The 17,059-nt window shown below is 44.3% G+C and overlaps 1 protein-coding gene across 1 annotated transcript in view; it reads right to left on the bottom strand.

Moving 5' to 3' along the window:
- ARHGAP15 (Rho GTPase activating protein 15) overlaps positions 1-17,059 on the bottom strand; it is an 892,712-nt gene that overhangs the window by 52,415 nt on the left and 823,238 nt on the right. Inside the window, exon 13 of the mRNA XM_075318806.1 lies at positions 10,114-10,219. Within this exon, the coding sequence (XP_075174921.1) occupies positions 10,114-10,219 (106 nt within the window). The remainder of the gene's footprint in view (positions 1-10,113; positions 10,220-17,059) is intronic.

The following is a 17,059-nucleotide window of genomic DNA, read 5'->3' as shown; positions in this document are numbered from 1 at the left end:
TTGTCACGATCCCCTGCGACCGGGGGTCCAGCACCTACTAGGCCCAGACCACCGTCTGCTACCTTGTACTTCCACGGAGACCAGCTCCTGACCTCCTCTCACTTCCTGACTCTGACTCTCACTGACTCACTCCTGACACTCCTGACGTCCCCTTACCAACCCCCCAAGTGGGCGACCCCATTCCACTCAGGCCGTCCACTGGTGTGTCTGGTGGGTGTGGTGCAGAGTGTTCCTAGGATTTTAATTAGCTGCTATTTGCAACACCATTGGTTGGGGACCCATAGTCAATGAGGAGGTGGATATTGCACAGAAGGGCAGATTGCACAATATCCTGTGATGACCCGATAGGCCAGGGCGTCACACTCACATATCCTCTGTTCCCTCGCCGGCCTCATACCTAGTTCTTGTAATCCACTGGTATGTGTATCCGGTAACCAGTGCGACCGATACAGGAGCTGCCGCTGTGCTTCCCAATGGCAGCGCGCTGACCAACCAGAGCCACTGACGTCTAGCCAATCAGAGGCAAGCGGCTCATGCCTCTGACGTCAGCATGCTGGCCAATCACAGAGGCAAACGGCTCATGCTAATGACGACAGCCGCTGAAGGCCTTGCATCGGCCACCATGGTTATTGGCGGACTGCAAGAACCAGGACGGCGAGGGAACATAGGAACATAGGAGTATAAGTGAGTGTGTGTGCACATGTTTGTGAATGTGCGTGCATGTTTGAGCGTGTGCATGCGCGTGTTTGTGCATGTGTGTGTGTGTGCATGTGTGTGCATGTGTGTGTGCGTGTTTGAGCATGTGTGTGCGCGTGTTTGAGCATGTGTGTGCGCGTGTTTGAGCATGTGTGTGCGCGTGTTTGAGCATGTGCGTGCGCGTGTTTGACCATGTGTGTGTGTTTGTGCATATATGTGTGTGTGTGTGTGTGTGTCTGTGTGTGGAATGGCACAATAGGGGACCAGGATGGGAGATTGAACAAGTTGTGTAAAAAATTGTCTGAGCTGCAATGATTTCCCAAGGGAAATTTTGCTTTGCTGAACGAGTAACTTAGTTTACAAGCACACTCCCAGAACGGATTGTTCTCGTAATCCAAAGTTCCACTGTATATATTAATTTTGAGAACTTTCTGAATTTTTTGGGTCCATGTGTCCATTTTTGTCATCAGTGTAGAATTTTTTTTTATTATTATTATTATTATTATTCATTTTGAGCATTTTCTGATTTTTTGGGTCCATGTGTCATTTATTATCATCAGTGTAGAATTTTTTTTTATTATTATTATTATTATTCATTTTGAGCATTTTCTGATTTTTTGGGTCCATGTGTCATTTATTATCATCAGTGTAGAATTTTTTTGTGCTCATGAGAAAAAAAAACAAAGGGTTTCAAACCTATCCTACCCATAACACAAGTGGTATCCGTGTGATGTCCATTTTTATTCACAGATTCATTGACTAGAAAGGGCTATTTTAATTCACTAGATTAGATAAAAAGTTTGTCATGTTTCCATTTTATTAGAAAACTCACGATGAATATGTGAAAAATATTCAGACCATGTACAATTTCTTTTTTTCATCTCTGGAACCTTTTGTAATCTACAGTAGGCAAGTTTTACCTATATTTTTCTGTTGTGTATGAAAAAATAAATGGAAATGGCCAGATAAGAGTTTTAAAGACGACCTATTACCAGACAAAAAGTGTTCACTTTCTGCTAACATTTAATTTGAACTGCTACTTTAAGTTTTTTTTTTTTAAACCCCCTCCCCCCCCAAAACAATCTGGCATACAGTTGCATAAATATGGGCCTTTTTAATTTAATGGTGATTTTTATAGTCTTAGGAAGGGGGTGTGGCTCACAGGATCCTCAGGGGTGTGTGTTTAGGCAGCTCTTCATAATTACCCTGTGAGTCATGCCCCTTCAATAAATACCATAAAAATTAAAACTAAATTAAAAAGACCCATATCTCAGGAACTGTATGACATATTTTTTTTAAAAACTGAATGGGATTACTCAGGAGAGCAGTGGGAATTAAACAAGAGTAAAAATGGTCCTCTATTAATCTGGTAACTGGTCCTCTTTAAAAAAAACAATATTAAAACAAAAAATACACTGCATGTAATATTTGTTTTGGTTTGTAGAATTTTTGGTGACATTTTTGGAATAAGATAATTGTTTTTCACAATGCACTATATACAATATGTATTAGGAATTTTCCATAATGCTTCTTTTTCTTGACAAAACGTTTTGTATTATGTTTTTTTCCCCCTGGTTACAGATATAATAAAAAACAAATCTTGAAAAACTTTTAAACATTTTTTGAGAGATAATTGAAATTTATGATGTTTTTATGTGTTTTTACGAGAACCTGTCAGCAGATTTTTGCTACCTCATCTCACCACAAAGAGGCCCTGAGTTCAACAATGTATCACTTAGATTAGTGGCTACAGCCGTTCTGACAGTGAAAGATTTGAGATTTTGCATGTAGCAGAGCTCTGAGAGCTGCCCCCGCCCATACCAGGCTTTCAGTGTACATTTCAATATACAGAAGCTGCCAATCACAGAGAGGGGGTGGAGTCAGCCTAACTCTTGAGCTGCTGAGACCCACTAATGATAAAGATAAGAGGCTTAAGCTAACATTGCAGGTAAACAAAGAAAAAAGACTGAGATAACAGACACAGGGCTGAAGTCTTTGTTTTATCACTTGTAGCATGAGGTCTTCAAGTTACAGTGCAAAAATCTACTGACAAAGTCCCTTTAATGACAAGAAAAGTGTTTGTGAACGAGGCTTAATATGGGTTAAAAGAACAATAAAACCTTTCAAACCCCACTAGTCCCTGCTGGTCTTTATTATTACGGTGATAATAAGTCGTCCTGACAGGTAATATTTATTTTTAATTTTATATAGCGCCAACATATTCCGCAGCTCTTTACATACATTAGCAACACTGTCCCCATTGGGGCTCATGAGGTGACCAGGAGTAAAAATCACTAGCCAAAAAAAAGTTCTGTGTCCCTCTTACGTGTCATCACTGCAGAACACTGGAGAATGAGGGAATATTTGAATGGGAAGTATTTTTTTTCCATTTTAACCAATATCTAGTAGATTAAAAAAAAATAAAAATTAAAAAAAATGGAAAAAAAAATTGGAAAGGGAGAACGAGGGAATATTTGGATGGGAAGTATTTTTTTTCCACTTTAACCAATATCTAGTAGAATAAAAAAATTAAAGAAATTAAAAAGAAAAAAAATTGGAAAGGGAGAGCGAGGGAATATTTGAATGGGAAGTAATTTTTTTTTCCATTTTAACCAATATCTAGTAGACTAAAAAAAAAAAAAAATGGGGAAAAAAAAAATTGGAAAGGGAGAACAAGGGAATATTTGGATGGGAAGTATTTTTTTTCCACTTTAACCAATATCTTGTAGAATAAAAAAATTAAAGAAATTAAAAAGAAAAAAAAATGAAAAGGGAGAGCGAGGGAATATTTGAATGGGAAGTAATTTTTTTTACCATTTTAACCAATATCTAGTAGACTAAAAAAAAAAAAAAAAAATGGGGAAAAAAAAAATTGGAAAGGGAGAACAAGGGAATATTTGGATGGGAAGTATTTTTTTCCATTTTAATCAATATCTAGTAGACTAACAAAAAAAATATAAAATTGGAAACCCCATTATTTAATGAGATCATGACAATATCGCCAATGTATCAAAACATATTTCTCAGGGCAATATGATGACTAAATAAAAGTCTAAAAACAAATATGCTCTATGTTGCCAGCAAAGATGAATGTAACATAGATTAAAATGAATCAGAAGCAAAAAAAAAAATATATATATATTATATATATATATATATATATATATATATATACACTTTTTTTTTTGTAGAACAGGATGATCTGTGCCATGCAATCAGCTGACCACGCAGAGGCGGAACTCCGACAGCAACTCACTCGACAGACGAGCCAATGAGCCAGATGCTGCGGTTGGCGGAGTCTTTTCTGTTTGTATCAAAAGTAGACATCTGGGTTCAGCAATTTTCTTTCAAAAAAAGAAAAATAATAGGGAAGAGTTTCCGCCACCTTCCCCACCAATCTCTCCAACTAATTCTGACAAATGACAAATAGACGACTAATGGCGAAAGAAAACATATAATTTGTTTGGAAAATCACCAATTTTTTTTTCTAATAATGAGCAGAGCCAAAAAGGCCTAAGTGAGAAATAAAAGTGATGTACCCCATTGTAGTGAAATATCAATAAATCGGCATCTTGGAACCACCGAAGTAGTAAAGGAACAAATGTACAAAAGTAGAAAAGCAGAACATTGACTTATTCATTCCATAAATAACGAGTGTAGATGTCCTACCATGCACAAAAATGTGCCGATGTGACGGTAATGACACAATGGCGCCAGCGTTCCTGACATAGTTAAAGAGTAACTTTTGTTTCAATTTTTATTTAATAAATCAATACTACACATGAAAATAAGCAACTTCGGGATACATCTAATCAGACAAATCTGCTTCTTTCTCTTCCTGAAATGATCCTTCATTTTCAAAATTCTCAGTTCCCGGGTAAAATCTGTCTTTGATGAAGACAGATTTTTAAATTACCAAGATCGGAGATGACAGTTGGTTTTGATAAGATTCTATGCAGAAAGATACCAACTGCCATCTTCAGCACCAACTGCCATCTCCTATCTCCGAAATGGGAAAATCTGTCTTCACTGCAGACAGATTTTACCTGGGAATTGAGAATTTTGAGAATGAAATATCAGTCGAGGAGAAGAAAGGAGTTTTGTCTGATAAGATATTTAAGCTCTTCACAACTTTGGACGTACAGTACTGATACGTCCAAGGTCGTGTTCTTGCTTTTGATGCGGGCTCACACACCGAGCCTGCATCTATCCTTGCACAAGATTTGCTGATCTGATCAGCCAACATGTGCCTCTAACAACCGCGGGTGGATCAGAGATTTCAAATCAATAGGAGGTGGATGTGCAGTACCCGGCCGCGGCTGCAATCAGAAGATGGAGCGGCTCCGGAACTGAGCATTTCCAGCTGTCTGCTGCCAACGCCGAGAACAGCTGATCGGCGGGGGTCCATAGTGTCGGACCCCAGCCGATCTGACATTGATGACCTATCCTAAGGACAGGCCATCAATGTAATCCCTTTAATGACAGATTTAATACAGAAGTAAGAGCATCTAAATAGTGTCTGAGAGGAGCATGATGTAGGCAAAGAGACCCTGAATCCAACGATGTATCACTTAGATCACTGGGTGCAGTAGTTCTGACACAATCAGAGATTTTAGATTTAAACTTGCAGCAGAGCTGAGAAAGTAAATCCGCCCACACTGGACTCTCTATGTAAAAAGTCTATAGACAGAGAGGTGCTACTCAGAGAAGGACGTGCTGGAAAAGTGTTGATCTAGCAATGATAATCCCAGCTGATCAAACCTTCACTATACATAAACATCAGTGATTCTGGCTAATGATGAAGGAGTTTTCAAGATTCTGAAATGCATAGAATAATAAATCACGATTTTTTCCGCAAGTGATCATCATCTTATTCCCCACGGTAGTGCGGATTAACCCTTTTCCTTCTTCCCATTACATATATACTGTGTTTATATTATATATATAAAAATATATATATATACATATATATACACACGTAAGCAACAGCATACATGGTAATAAATGACACATCACAAAAATCCGTGTCAGCCTCAATCCCCTGCTGTCTTTAGATTACATAACAAAAACCTGCTAACAATTTCCGATTAAGTGCTTGAAATTGGAGTGAATCATTTTTTCACGTCACTTCTGCCTCTGTGTTGCACTTTCTATTGCTCGCACCAGAGTGAGTTAACTGAGAATCTGTCAGTGAGCGCACTAAGATGGTGTGATGGGGAGTTTATAACTCTTATACCTATTTTTTTTTTTTTTTTTTTTTAACTCCTCTTAGCTGATTTATGACCACATCAAAGTTGAATGTTCAGGGAAAAGAAAATCCTTTAAAAGCCAAACGATGCAAAATGTTTAATGAAACCCAATTGCAAAAATTTATTTTACCCTCAAATACATGCATATATGTAAATAAATAAATTGTACCTAAAGGTGGACAACCTCTTTAATGATATAAGAGTTTTGTAATGGGTCATGTATACAATTTAGAAGGATATGGCGCGTTCTATATTAACCGATCCGCACTGAGCGAGGCGACATATAATCTGCTCGTAATAAATTGCACATAACGCTGCAGGTTAACAAGTAACCAGTCTTGTGTATAAATAGCTGATATTTCTCCTTAAAAATCCAGGCAGTGACATTTTGTGCAACACTCTAATTCCCGTCTCGCAAACAGAAGAGCCCAAATCCCTCCAGGTAATGTTACTTTCGATAAGTAATGTCACAGCGTGACTTCACATGTTAACAGCCCGGCGAAAGAGTGTTTTATAAAGCTTTCTAATCAGCTTGAAAACGGTGTATTTACTGACACTGAAATCATATTTACCTGCACTGGAGGTAATAGTAAAAATAGCACATTATCAGCCGAGGTGTGAAGTGCTCTGTACAGCCCGGAGCTGTTTATTTATCCTCATTTAATGTGACAGCACCATTAGCTTATCTCACTATCGATAACATGAATATTTCATTCATGCCATATGTATTTCTAAGAGTTTACATTGCAAAATAATGCTACCAAATGAAGACGTTCCGCTGCCATAAATTAGTTATATATGTAATATACAAAAGTTTCCCTCAAAATTACATAAAATACTTTAACAATGCTCCAGAGACTTTTCTTCAGGGGTTTATGCCTATTTGGTAAACATCAGCGGAACCTTGACATTTAAAAAGCAATTGTCCTGTAACCCTACGACTAGAGAAAAGAAAATTTAATCAGCATCGCAGATGTTATGGATTCTTTACTGTTAGAGCAGTGGTATAACTGGTTCTATACTGCTAGAGCAGTGAGATTATGGATTGTTTACTTATGGAGCACTGGGATTATGGGTTATTATTAGTGATGAGCGAGTATGCTTGTCACTACTCGGTACTCGCACGAGTATCACTGTACTCGGGCTACTCGGCGGGGACCGAGTAATTTCGCGATACTCGTGCTGTACTCGTGGTCTTCATGTTGGCGCTCTTTTTACAGCCATCCCTTATGCAGGGATTGGCTGGCAGACCACTGCAATGCCACAGCCCTGTTACTTGTGGAATTGCAGTGATTGGCCGGCCCTCACAGCATGACCGTGCCTTTAGCCCGACACTTCCCCGCTCGGCTACGGCCCCTCCCGCACTCCACTCCGCGTGTATATATATATGCACGCTTACACACACACGCACGTTTTTTTTTAAATTTACAGTTTTATGGTTTCTACATGCTGCCGGGGATCATTTCAGAATAATACTCGGGTCTCCCATAGGATAACATTGGGCTCGGTGCTCGGGCCGAGTACACGAGTATTTTGAAATGCTCGGCCCGAGCCTCGAGCTCCCGAGCATTTTAGTACTCGCTCATCACTAGTTATTATCTGTTAGAGCAGTGAGACTATGGATTATTTACTGATGGAACAGTGAGATTATGGGTTATTTAATGTTAGAGCAGTGAGATTATGAAACATTTTTACTGATGGAGCAGTGAGATTATGGGTTATTTAATGTTAGAGCAGTGAGATTATGAAACATTTTTACTGATGGAGCAGTGAGATTATGGGTTGTTTACTGAGGGAACACTGGGATTATGAGTTATTTGCTGTTAGAGCAGTGAAATTATGGATTCTTTACTGTCAGAGCTGGGAGATTAAATATTTACTGTTAGAACAATGAGATTATGGGTTATTTACTGTTAGAGCAGTGAATTTATGAATTATTTGCTGGTTGAGCAGTGAGATTATGGGTTATTTATTGTTAGAACAGTGAAATTATGAGTTATTTACAGTTAGAGCAGTACAAATATGATTTATTTACTGACGAAGCAGTGAGATTATGGATTATTTACTGTTAAAACAGTGATATGATGGAATGTTTACTGTTAGAGCAGTGAAGTTATGGATTATTTACTGTTAGAGCAGTGAGACTATACATTTTTTGCTTCAGCATGTTATAATAATAGATTCACTGAACAAAAAAAAAAGTGAAAGGAGGGCCTGGATAAAGGACTTCAGGTGACCTGACTGCTGAACTGTTAGGTTGCGGGTCATGGCCGTGTCCCACAGTCTGGCAGTCAGGTCACCTAAGGACACACCGTGCGAACGTGGCTGTGACCTCCGATGAACTGAGTGATGTCACCTGCTCACAGCTCGGCTGTTAGTGATTCCCGGAGCCCGCAGAGAGAGGACATATTTTCCCCCTCTACAGGTTCCGGTGTAGCAAAGCTACAAAATCCTAGGAACACTTTGCACCAAACCCATCAGACACACCATTGGGGGGCCTGAAGGGAATAGGGCCGCCCACATGGGGGGTTGGTAGGATGAAGTGAGAAAGTGACAGAGAAGTGAAACTGGAGTGAAAGGAGGAGGTGGAAAGTGAGTCTCTGAAAGGGAGAGGTCACGGTGTTGTGTGGGAGGTCAGGAGCAGGGCTCCTCAATACTAGGTGGCAGATGTTGGTCTGGACCTGGTAGGAGCTGGAACCCCGGTCACAGGGGATCGCGTCAAGGGGCACGGACTGCCAAGGAGGGCAGCCGGCGGCCTTGAGCCATCACCGGGCAGGGGCCAGGGCACAACGGGGTACGTGGACCCTAGGCTGGGAAGTAGCTTCACGCGTCCCGGGGATTTACCCGACGGGGGTGAAGACTTCAAGATTCATCCCCAACCTGCTCCAAAATCGGAGTACTAGTGCACCGATGAGATAGGACTTTCCCAAATACAGTCCAAAGAAATTCTACGCATGAACCCTGAGAGCAAGCTCACTCCGTTAGCCATACGGGTGAGTGGGACCCAAAAAGTTTCAAGCTTGAGGGTCCAATTAGTTAGAAGGTGCCACGGAAAAGGCCACAGGCTAACAGCAACACCAAGGGCACGGATCCAGGCGTGCTCCCTCCATGCTGCAGCGGTGCTCAAAATTCTGGTTTACAAGCTGTCGGAGTTGTTATTCTTGGACTAAGTGAGTACGCAGAAAAGCCCTTTTCTTCTAACTAACAGCACCCCATTCACCAACACCCAACAGGCCCCGGGACACAAAACCCCCTATCCACGGAGGGGATAAACATCCTGCTGCTACACCATCGTCCATGGGCTCCCCAACAGCAGCGGTGGTCTCCTACATTACCACACACCGTGGGTGGCGTCACGAACTTACACATCCTCTGTACATATCTATCCCCTCTCTTTTAAATTTGAGTGTCCGCGCGAACCCCCCGGATCCGGAGACCCCTCGAGCCACCGCGGCTCCGGATCCGAGCGGCTCGGCCGCTGGCACGGGGGCGGTACAAGTGCACTGGCGGACATACTGCCGGTGCAGCGACTGCAGTTGAACCGGGGCCCAGAGGTGAAGGGGGCCCATGAAGGGCAGTTACTAATGAGGGCAATCTGGCCTGTTGGTCAGAGCCCGAGGTTCTGGGGACCCATGACCAGATGGCCCTCATCTATCATAAGCGGTGCACCGGGCAGGGAGCGGTCCCGATGCAGACTATAGTCAGCGGAGCCACAGGAATCTATTCTCGGTGGCTAGAATGTAGTTGCTCCTGTGAGGTGAAGATGTGAGTGTAAGCTCTTCCGGCTGTTGCAACGTTTTGGGGTTTTTTTTAAAGGAAAACATGACTTTTAACCCTTTCTAGGCACCTAGAGACAGCAAAGGGTTACATATATTTAAAAGGAACTAAAATCATTACAGGAATCATGTGTTGATTTTTTCATTTCCCTTCAAAATGGCCCACAGCAGGGATCAATTAGAGTGTGGCCCTGTGAGGTAATGGAGCCGAGCCACGCTTTGATTGGAACCTGCTGCGGTTTATAGACTGGGTAGCGGAGCGATCGATAGATGCCGAGGAGACGTCTTGGTATGTGAGTGCGATGCTCCCTGGAGTATGTTTTAGAAATTTGTCATGGACCAGTTAGTTAAAGACACCAAACAAGAGCGTTCACGTAAATCTACCAACTCACTTTCTGAGGTGTTCAAAAAGGACTCTCATGGTGTCGCGGTTACACGGTGGTAGCTGCCTCACCAGCGTCCGCAGCGTTATAATCTGACGGTCACGTTCCGGAAGTTCTGTTGGAAACAGAAAAGTAGAATAATAATTTAAAAAAAAAACACAAAAAGAAATAAAAAGTAGTTAAAAGAATTTTTTTTTTTAAAAAAAAAACTTTCTCCAAAAATAATAAATAAATGAATAAAAAAAATTTTACAAAACTTTTTCTCCAAAAATAAAAGACCGAATAAAAAAAAACATTTCTAAATTTTTCCTACAAAAATAAAGACAGAATAGGAAAAAACATTTCTAAATTTTTCCTCCAAAAATAAAAGACAGAATAAAAAAAACATTTATAAAACTTTCTCCAAAAATAAGACAGAATAAAAAAAACATTTATAAAACTTTCTCCAAAAATAAAATACAGAATTAAAAAAAATTATAAAAACTTTTTTCCCAAAAATAAAAGACAGAAAAAAAAACATTTTTAAAACTTTTTCTCCAAAAATAAAGACAAGCACTATTGATTTTTGGGAAAGCCACAGCTCTGCTTCTTTTGTAAAATGACCTTTTTTCTGCAGAATGAATTTTGCAGAAAATTTAAAAAGGAAAGAAAATCTTGCACAGAATCCATCAGGTTTTATCCTTTGCAGGTCAAAAGTAAGAAAAATAGAAAATAAATTAAATTATTTAAAAAAAATGTACTAGTGGATTGTTGTTCGAATTCATAGATTATCAGCAGCAAAGTCTGCAAAACTAGAAAAGTCAAAAAGCAAAATTTACAAATAATCTGTAACAGAATGCACATAACACTTTGGATTTAAAAATCCATACCACAGATGAAACCATATGGATGAGATTTGGTAAATTGTCTTTCGCTTCCTCTTTACTGTATTCCATGTAATAACAAAAAAGACAGTTGTAGTCTGGAATGCTAACTCATGCAAACAAAGAATGCAAGAATATAGATATGCATTACTGCTTAAGGAAATCTAGGAAAACATGAGATATTTAATATTTAACATACAAAAATGGCCATTTCTATATCTGCCCAGTAGCCACGTCAAGGCATATCTCGTTACTGGAAACCTACTCTAAACTGAAGCATCTCTCGGGGTTACAAACCTTTATTGTATTCCGCTATACAGTTTAATTGCATGAATTTGCAAGTGTGAATTAAATCCCATGTCAAGTGCATATGTAGCACCCAGGGACATGGGGTACTCGGTTCCGGGCAGTGTCTCTATTGGGAATGTCACGATGGTGGCCGTTACCCGGTTCCGTGCCCTAGGCCCTTTTTGTAATGGGGGATATTTACAGGGGATTTGTGAATAAGTTATCCATGACACCACTTGCGGTGTTCTGGCTAAGTATAGGGAGCCGCCGTTACAGTGTCTCTACTGGGGCTGATGGTATTGGCGGTTAGAATGGTAGACCCTCCGCAGTGGGTGGAGTGGACGTCGGAAGAAGGAGTCCTTACAGGTATTCATCAGTGCAACTAGTTTACTCACTGTTCTTAAGGTGTTAGCTGGTTATCCAAGGCTGGCTGGTTTCGCCTCCAGGTCCCCTTCGTCCCAGTGTCAGTCTGGTTCTCTGGTACCTTCTTCCCCTGCACCTGTCTCTGGTAAATGGGTCCCCGTGGTATAGAACACTGAGGGTCCCCAGTTTGTGGTTTGTCCACCTCTGTCCGCCTGACGGTAGCGTGAATCCTGTGGGGATGGAGTTTCTGGTCCTGTCCCCGGCTCTCTTTTTGCTACTGAGTCTTCGGATTCTTTAGGGTCAGCAAGGTCCTTGATGGTCCCTTCACTGTGCAGGTGTTATCAGGTCGGCTTGAAGCTCTTTCCTGTCCTAGGGCCCTGTTCCCCATTGGTGCATAGTTGAGGGAGTACTCCACAGTACTCTACCGGTAACCACCTCTCTTGGGTACCAGGTCACAGTTAATCCGAGTCAGGACGTCACTTTGCTTCATCTTCACCCTTTCACAGTCACTACTCAACTCCCTGTGTCTGCTCCCTTTCACTGCAGACTTCCTTCTCACTTTCTGTGTTCCCGACTACTCTCCACAGTCTGTCACTCCCACCTGGTCAACTAGTGGACTGGATTGGCTCCACCTCTAGGCGGCCATCCATGGTCCCACCCTAGCTAAGCACCATTATATGGGGGATTGTTGGGGAAAACTGGAATTACCTGGGATTTTGGTGGTACAGGCACTGGGGTTCTGGGTACCTAAGGGGGTAGGCCCCGCATCCAGGTGGGGATGCAGAACCTTGTATATCCCTGATGGTCTCAGGGGCGCTACACATAACTTTTAGCAGAGGATACAGCATTAGTTTGTAGAAGCGTCTACAGAGGATTATACAGCAGCAGTGGAAGGTGCCACAACTGGTTTTCACTGCTGTCAGATAATGAATTGCATCACTGGTGGATACAGACAGAAAAAGGCCCCTGTGCAAAAAGAATATATGGGCCCTTTACAGCCTAAAAAGTCATTGAAATGCAAAATTACTCCAGCTTTTGAGATGGAAATTGTCTCCTGTGCGGCTGCACAAGTTGCATCAATGGTATGGCAGCCCCTGCATTGCCTCCATTTACAGATGCGTGCTACTGTGATGCCCTGGCATCGCCAGGTGGCCACACACAAAATAGGCCCCCGCACAACACCTTCCCTCACAGGGTTACACCAAGCCGACAAAATCCTAGTCACCACCCCAGGGTAGGACAGGCACACCAGGGGGCAGGACTAGGCAGAAGGAAAACTCCCACCTAGGAGTCTAGAGAATCCGGGACGGGAAAAGAGTCAGTTAAGTTGAAGTTCAGTTTTGAAGTTGAGTGGAGTGAGGAGTAGGAGAGAGAGACAGGAGAAAGTGAAGTGCAAGTGGAGTCAGAGAGGAAAGGCGTCAGGGTTGGAGCCCCAGTGTGCTGGCTAGGTGGCAGACGGTGGTCCGTGTCTGTCAGGAGACGGGAAGATGGCTGCTGGAGATCCGAGGTGGACCAGGACAGGGTAGGAGCCCACCGGTATTGACACCGGAGAACCGACCCGGAAACCGTGCACAGAGGGGGTACCTGGACCCTGAAGCAAAGCCTGGAACAACCGACTTTGTTAATTAACCAGTTGACGACAGGATTATAGGTCCTGTCTCACTTAAAGTCCCAATAGAAGACCAGCAGCCCACCGCGGGGGATAGGGCATCCGCCAGGGCCCCTTTAGATCCCAAGGGTCAGCGTCTGTGGGCAAGGCTCCCACCCGAAGTTCTGGGAGCAGACTCCCGAGTTCCATACTGAGAAGTCCAAAGAGAACTATAAGCAGTGCAGAGGAAAGTGACAGACCATCACCCCGGGTGAGGGACCAGAATACACCCGGCCGCGGAGCTCCGGCCACTGGCACCTTGGTTACCGCTGGACTTGTGTGATTTTTTAATAGTGAGTACACTAACATCCCCCTGTCCGACTGGGCGCGCTGGCCTCTGCAGCCACCATCCTCAGCACAGAGACACTGGGCCCCAGGGCATCCACCCCTACCCATGGAGGGTTAGAAACAACTAGCTGCCATTCAAACGTCCCCGGGTGCTCCCCAATAGCAGCGGTGGTACTCCATATTACCACACACCGTGGGTGGCGTCACGGACTGTATAGAAAATCCCACATACAACCAATTCCCCTTTTTTTTTTATTCGAAGTGTCCGCGAGACTCCCGTGTCCGGAGACCCCTCGAGCCACACCGCAGATCCAGATCCGAGCAGCCACCGGCTGCTGCTGTTGGGGATGGCACACCTCGAAAATTGGCGTCATGAACAGGATTCTTACCCCATCTGTGACCTGGATGACGTGCGTCTTCTTTTGAATCGTGAACCGTTACAAAATTTTGGACTGCCACCATCTTGCCCGCCATCTTTGGCGCCAAAACAACAACGCCATCATCTTCTTCCCCGAAAAAGGCGCGAAGCCGAAGCCCCGCCCCCTAAAAACGTGGGCGGAAACCGGTGACTCCCAAGACAGGAAGCGCAAAGGACAGTGGGTACCGCGAGACGGCTGTCGAAAAACCAAGGGGGAGGAGAGGGCGGAGCGGCATGTAACCAGAACTGTAAAGTGCAGGTACGCCAGGACTCTGCAAAATTCCGTTCCTGGACACAAGAGCGGCAAGATGTCACAGCAGGCCACAACCCCGATGACATCCCGTCCGGCCCCGAGCCAGGCCGCAACCCCAATGACGTCTCACCCGGCCCCGAGCATGGCCGCAACGATGATAACGTCAGCTCTGGCAGTCCACCCGGCCACAACGGCGATGACATCTGCTCTGTCAGTCCGCCCGGCCGCAGTGGAGGCAGCACCCGACCGGAAGTCTGCCCCCGATGCAGCGCCAGCTACTCCCAGGCACCCCGTCCCAGCTGTGGAGCAGCCGGAGTGCACTTGCAGGGAGGAGGAGCAGGCCACTGAGTGATGGGGCCCACGGCAGTATGAGAGGCTGGTCGTAGCCGGCGCCGAGGGCATCCGAGTGGGCCTGGCAACTGAGCAGGAAGCGGAGCACGGAACCCGTGCCCCGTACTGGGAGCGGAAGCGGTAGCAGAACATGGATGGCTACCCGCAAGTTGAAAGTTTAAAGAATTACTGTTTAAGGACTGCACCCTTGTTGAACGTCAGGCCATCTGGACCCCCAGGTGGAGGGTGGCAAAACAGTTAAAAGTTTAAACATTTAAAGTGATGTACCTCCCCTTTAGGGGGATGAAATGCTTTTTTTTTTCATGTAACCTTCTTCTTTGCTTTTCAGAAGCAGTTAAAATAAAAAAAAAAAGTCAGTGGCCGGACAGCCCGCGGACGGGCTGTATTCAACCAAGGGGGAATGTGACACCCTGGCAAAACCAGGTAGTCAAAAAAAGAGTTAATCCTCCTTGGCACCAACACAATCCCCACACAGATATACACCAACCAATCAGGCCCTACTCACCCCCTCCCCAGGAAAATGGGAGGGATCGAGAAGAGCTTAGGAAGTGCAGAGAGGAGTTAAGTTTCAGTTTGTGCTGTAGTCAGTGAAGAGCTGACAGGAGGGAGTTGAGCTTCCTGGAGAAGGTGGTAGTCGGGGTTGGAGCCCCGGACTACCGGACTAGGTGGCAGTGAGGGCCACAGGTGACGGAGATACAGTCACGGGTAACCTGAGGCCGACAGGGGCAGGGTTGTAGCCCACCGGTGCCGAGAGAAGGGATCCGGTCTGGAGACCGTTCAAGTGGACTAGACCAGACAAGAAAGAGACAGGCAGAGAGTGTGGAAGAAAGGGCACCTGGCTGTATATCTAGGTGTGGGACCCGAAGACACCCACCAAAGGTGACCAGCCATTGGCAATTTGGTTTACAATACAGACTGTGTGTGTGGTTATTGACCATCCAAATCATCAGCAGCTAATCCAGCACCACGACAACCAAACTGTGAGTTTCCTGCTCCCTGCAATCCCTCACCATCAACTGGGCCCTGGGTCTACACCTCCCCTACCCGTGGAGGAAATCCCATCTTGCTGCCCCGCTCTATCAGCCCTGGGCGCCCCATCACTAGGCTGCGGCGGTGCCACCATCATCCCTCACCGCAACCTACGGGTGGTGTCACAGACAACTCCCCTGTAAATATCCCCTTTTCAATTTTGGGCGACGGACAGGCTGCGAGAGCCCCGGATCCGGCTGCCACTCGAGCCACAGCCACCACCCGAATCCGAGTGCCTCAAGCGGCCCCCTAGTTGTGATCTATCCCCCGCCCGTGACACTCCTTAATCCAAAGCAGGCTACGCATTGCTATAACCCAGAGATGTGCACATCACAGACTTTTCATTCTTTACCTTTCCCGATTGAAGCTGGTAGAGGCAGATGGAAGCTGAAGGACAAGACCACTTGGTTTGGATTGCTTTATTCCAGACCCCATTTATTACTCTGACTGGTCGGTGCCTACAAATGAGTCTATTTTTGCAGTGCCTGCATTACTCAGATAGACAGCCTTTTGTTTTCAAATATGTAATACTTAATTTCCCCATTTATTGTGCTGTTAGGGAATTGAACACGTGATGCTAAGTTCCCAAAATTTCCAGATAATCACTGGGAGATCCAGCAGAGCAATAACACTTCAACCTCTCAGGATTATCAATTATGAAGTTAACCGGTCACTGATGACCAATTCAAAGGGATTTATTTGCCAAAAATGACATTGTAAACAAAAAAATCATTCCCAAAGTGGCGGCCACGTGTCTCTTCTCTAACTTGTTGTCCTCTGCTTCACTTAACGCTATGGCCCATGTGCAGCTGTACTAGTTAACCAATGTTATATTGGCTTCTGATCTGGTGTCAAGTGTAATCCATCTCTGGCAGCAGAGACATCAGAAGGGATTACAGTAAGGCCACCTTCACACGTCAGTGATTCTGGTACGTATGTGCTTTTTTTTATACGTACCAAAATCACTGACATACGCAGAGCCATTATAATCAATGGGTCTGCTCACACATCAGTGATTTTTCACTGAACGTGTCTCCGTGCAGTGTGCACGCGTGTCCGTGATTCTGCACGGAGACAAGTCCATTTTTTCCTGGCATCACAGATGACCCACGGACCACACTATGGTGTGATCCGTAAAACACGTACCAGAAAAACACTGACATATAAAATAATAAATATTTTCAACTCACCTTTCCAGTGATTCGCTGTGCAGCCTTCGCTCTCTGCAGCTCCTGCCCGGCTCATGAATATTCATGAAAGCAGGAACAGCCGACCCGGAAGTAGCTGCAGAGAGCAGTGGGCGGACACTGGAGACCAGAGGAGTTCAGCACCATGGACAGCAGAAGCGAAGGCAGGTGAATAATGTCCATTTGCAATCACGGATCACGGATTGCATATGGACAACCCACGTGTGCCATGAATCACGGAACACGGAGGGACATGTGCGTGTTTTA

This window comes from Anomaloglossus baeobatrachus, chromosome 7 (assembly GCF_048569485.1).
Source record: "Anomaloglossus baeobatrachus isolate aAnoBae1 chromosome 7, aAnoBae1.hap1, whole genome shotgun sequence".
NCBI classification, from domain to species: domain Eukaryota; kingdom Metazoa; phylum Chordata; class Amphibia; order Anura; family Aromobatidae; genus Anomaloglossus; species Anomaloglossus baeobatrachus.
This window is presented reverse-complemented; position numbering and strand designations above follow the sequence as displayed.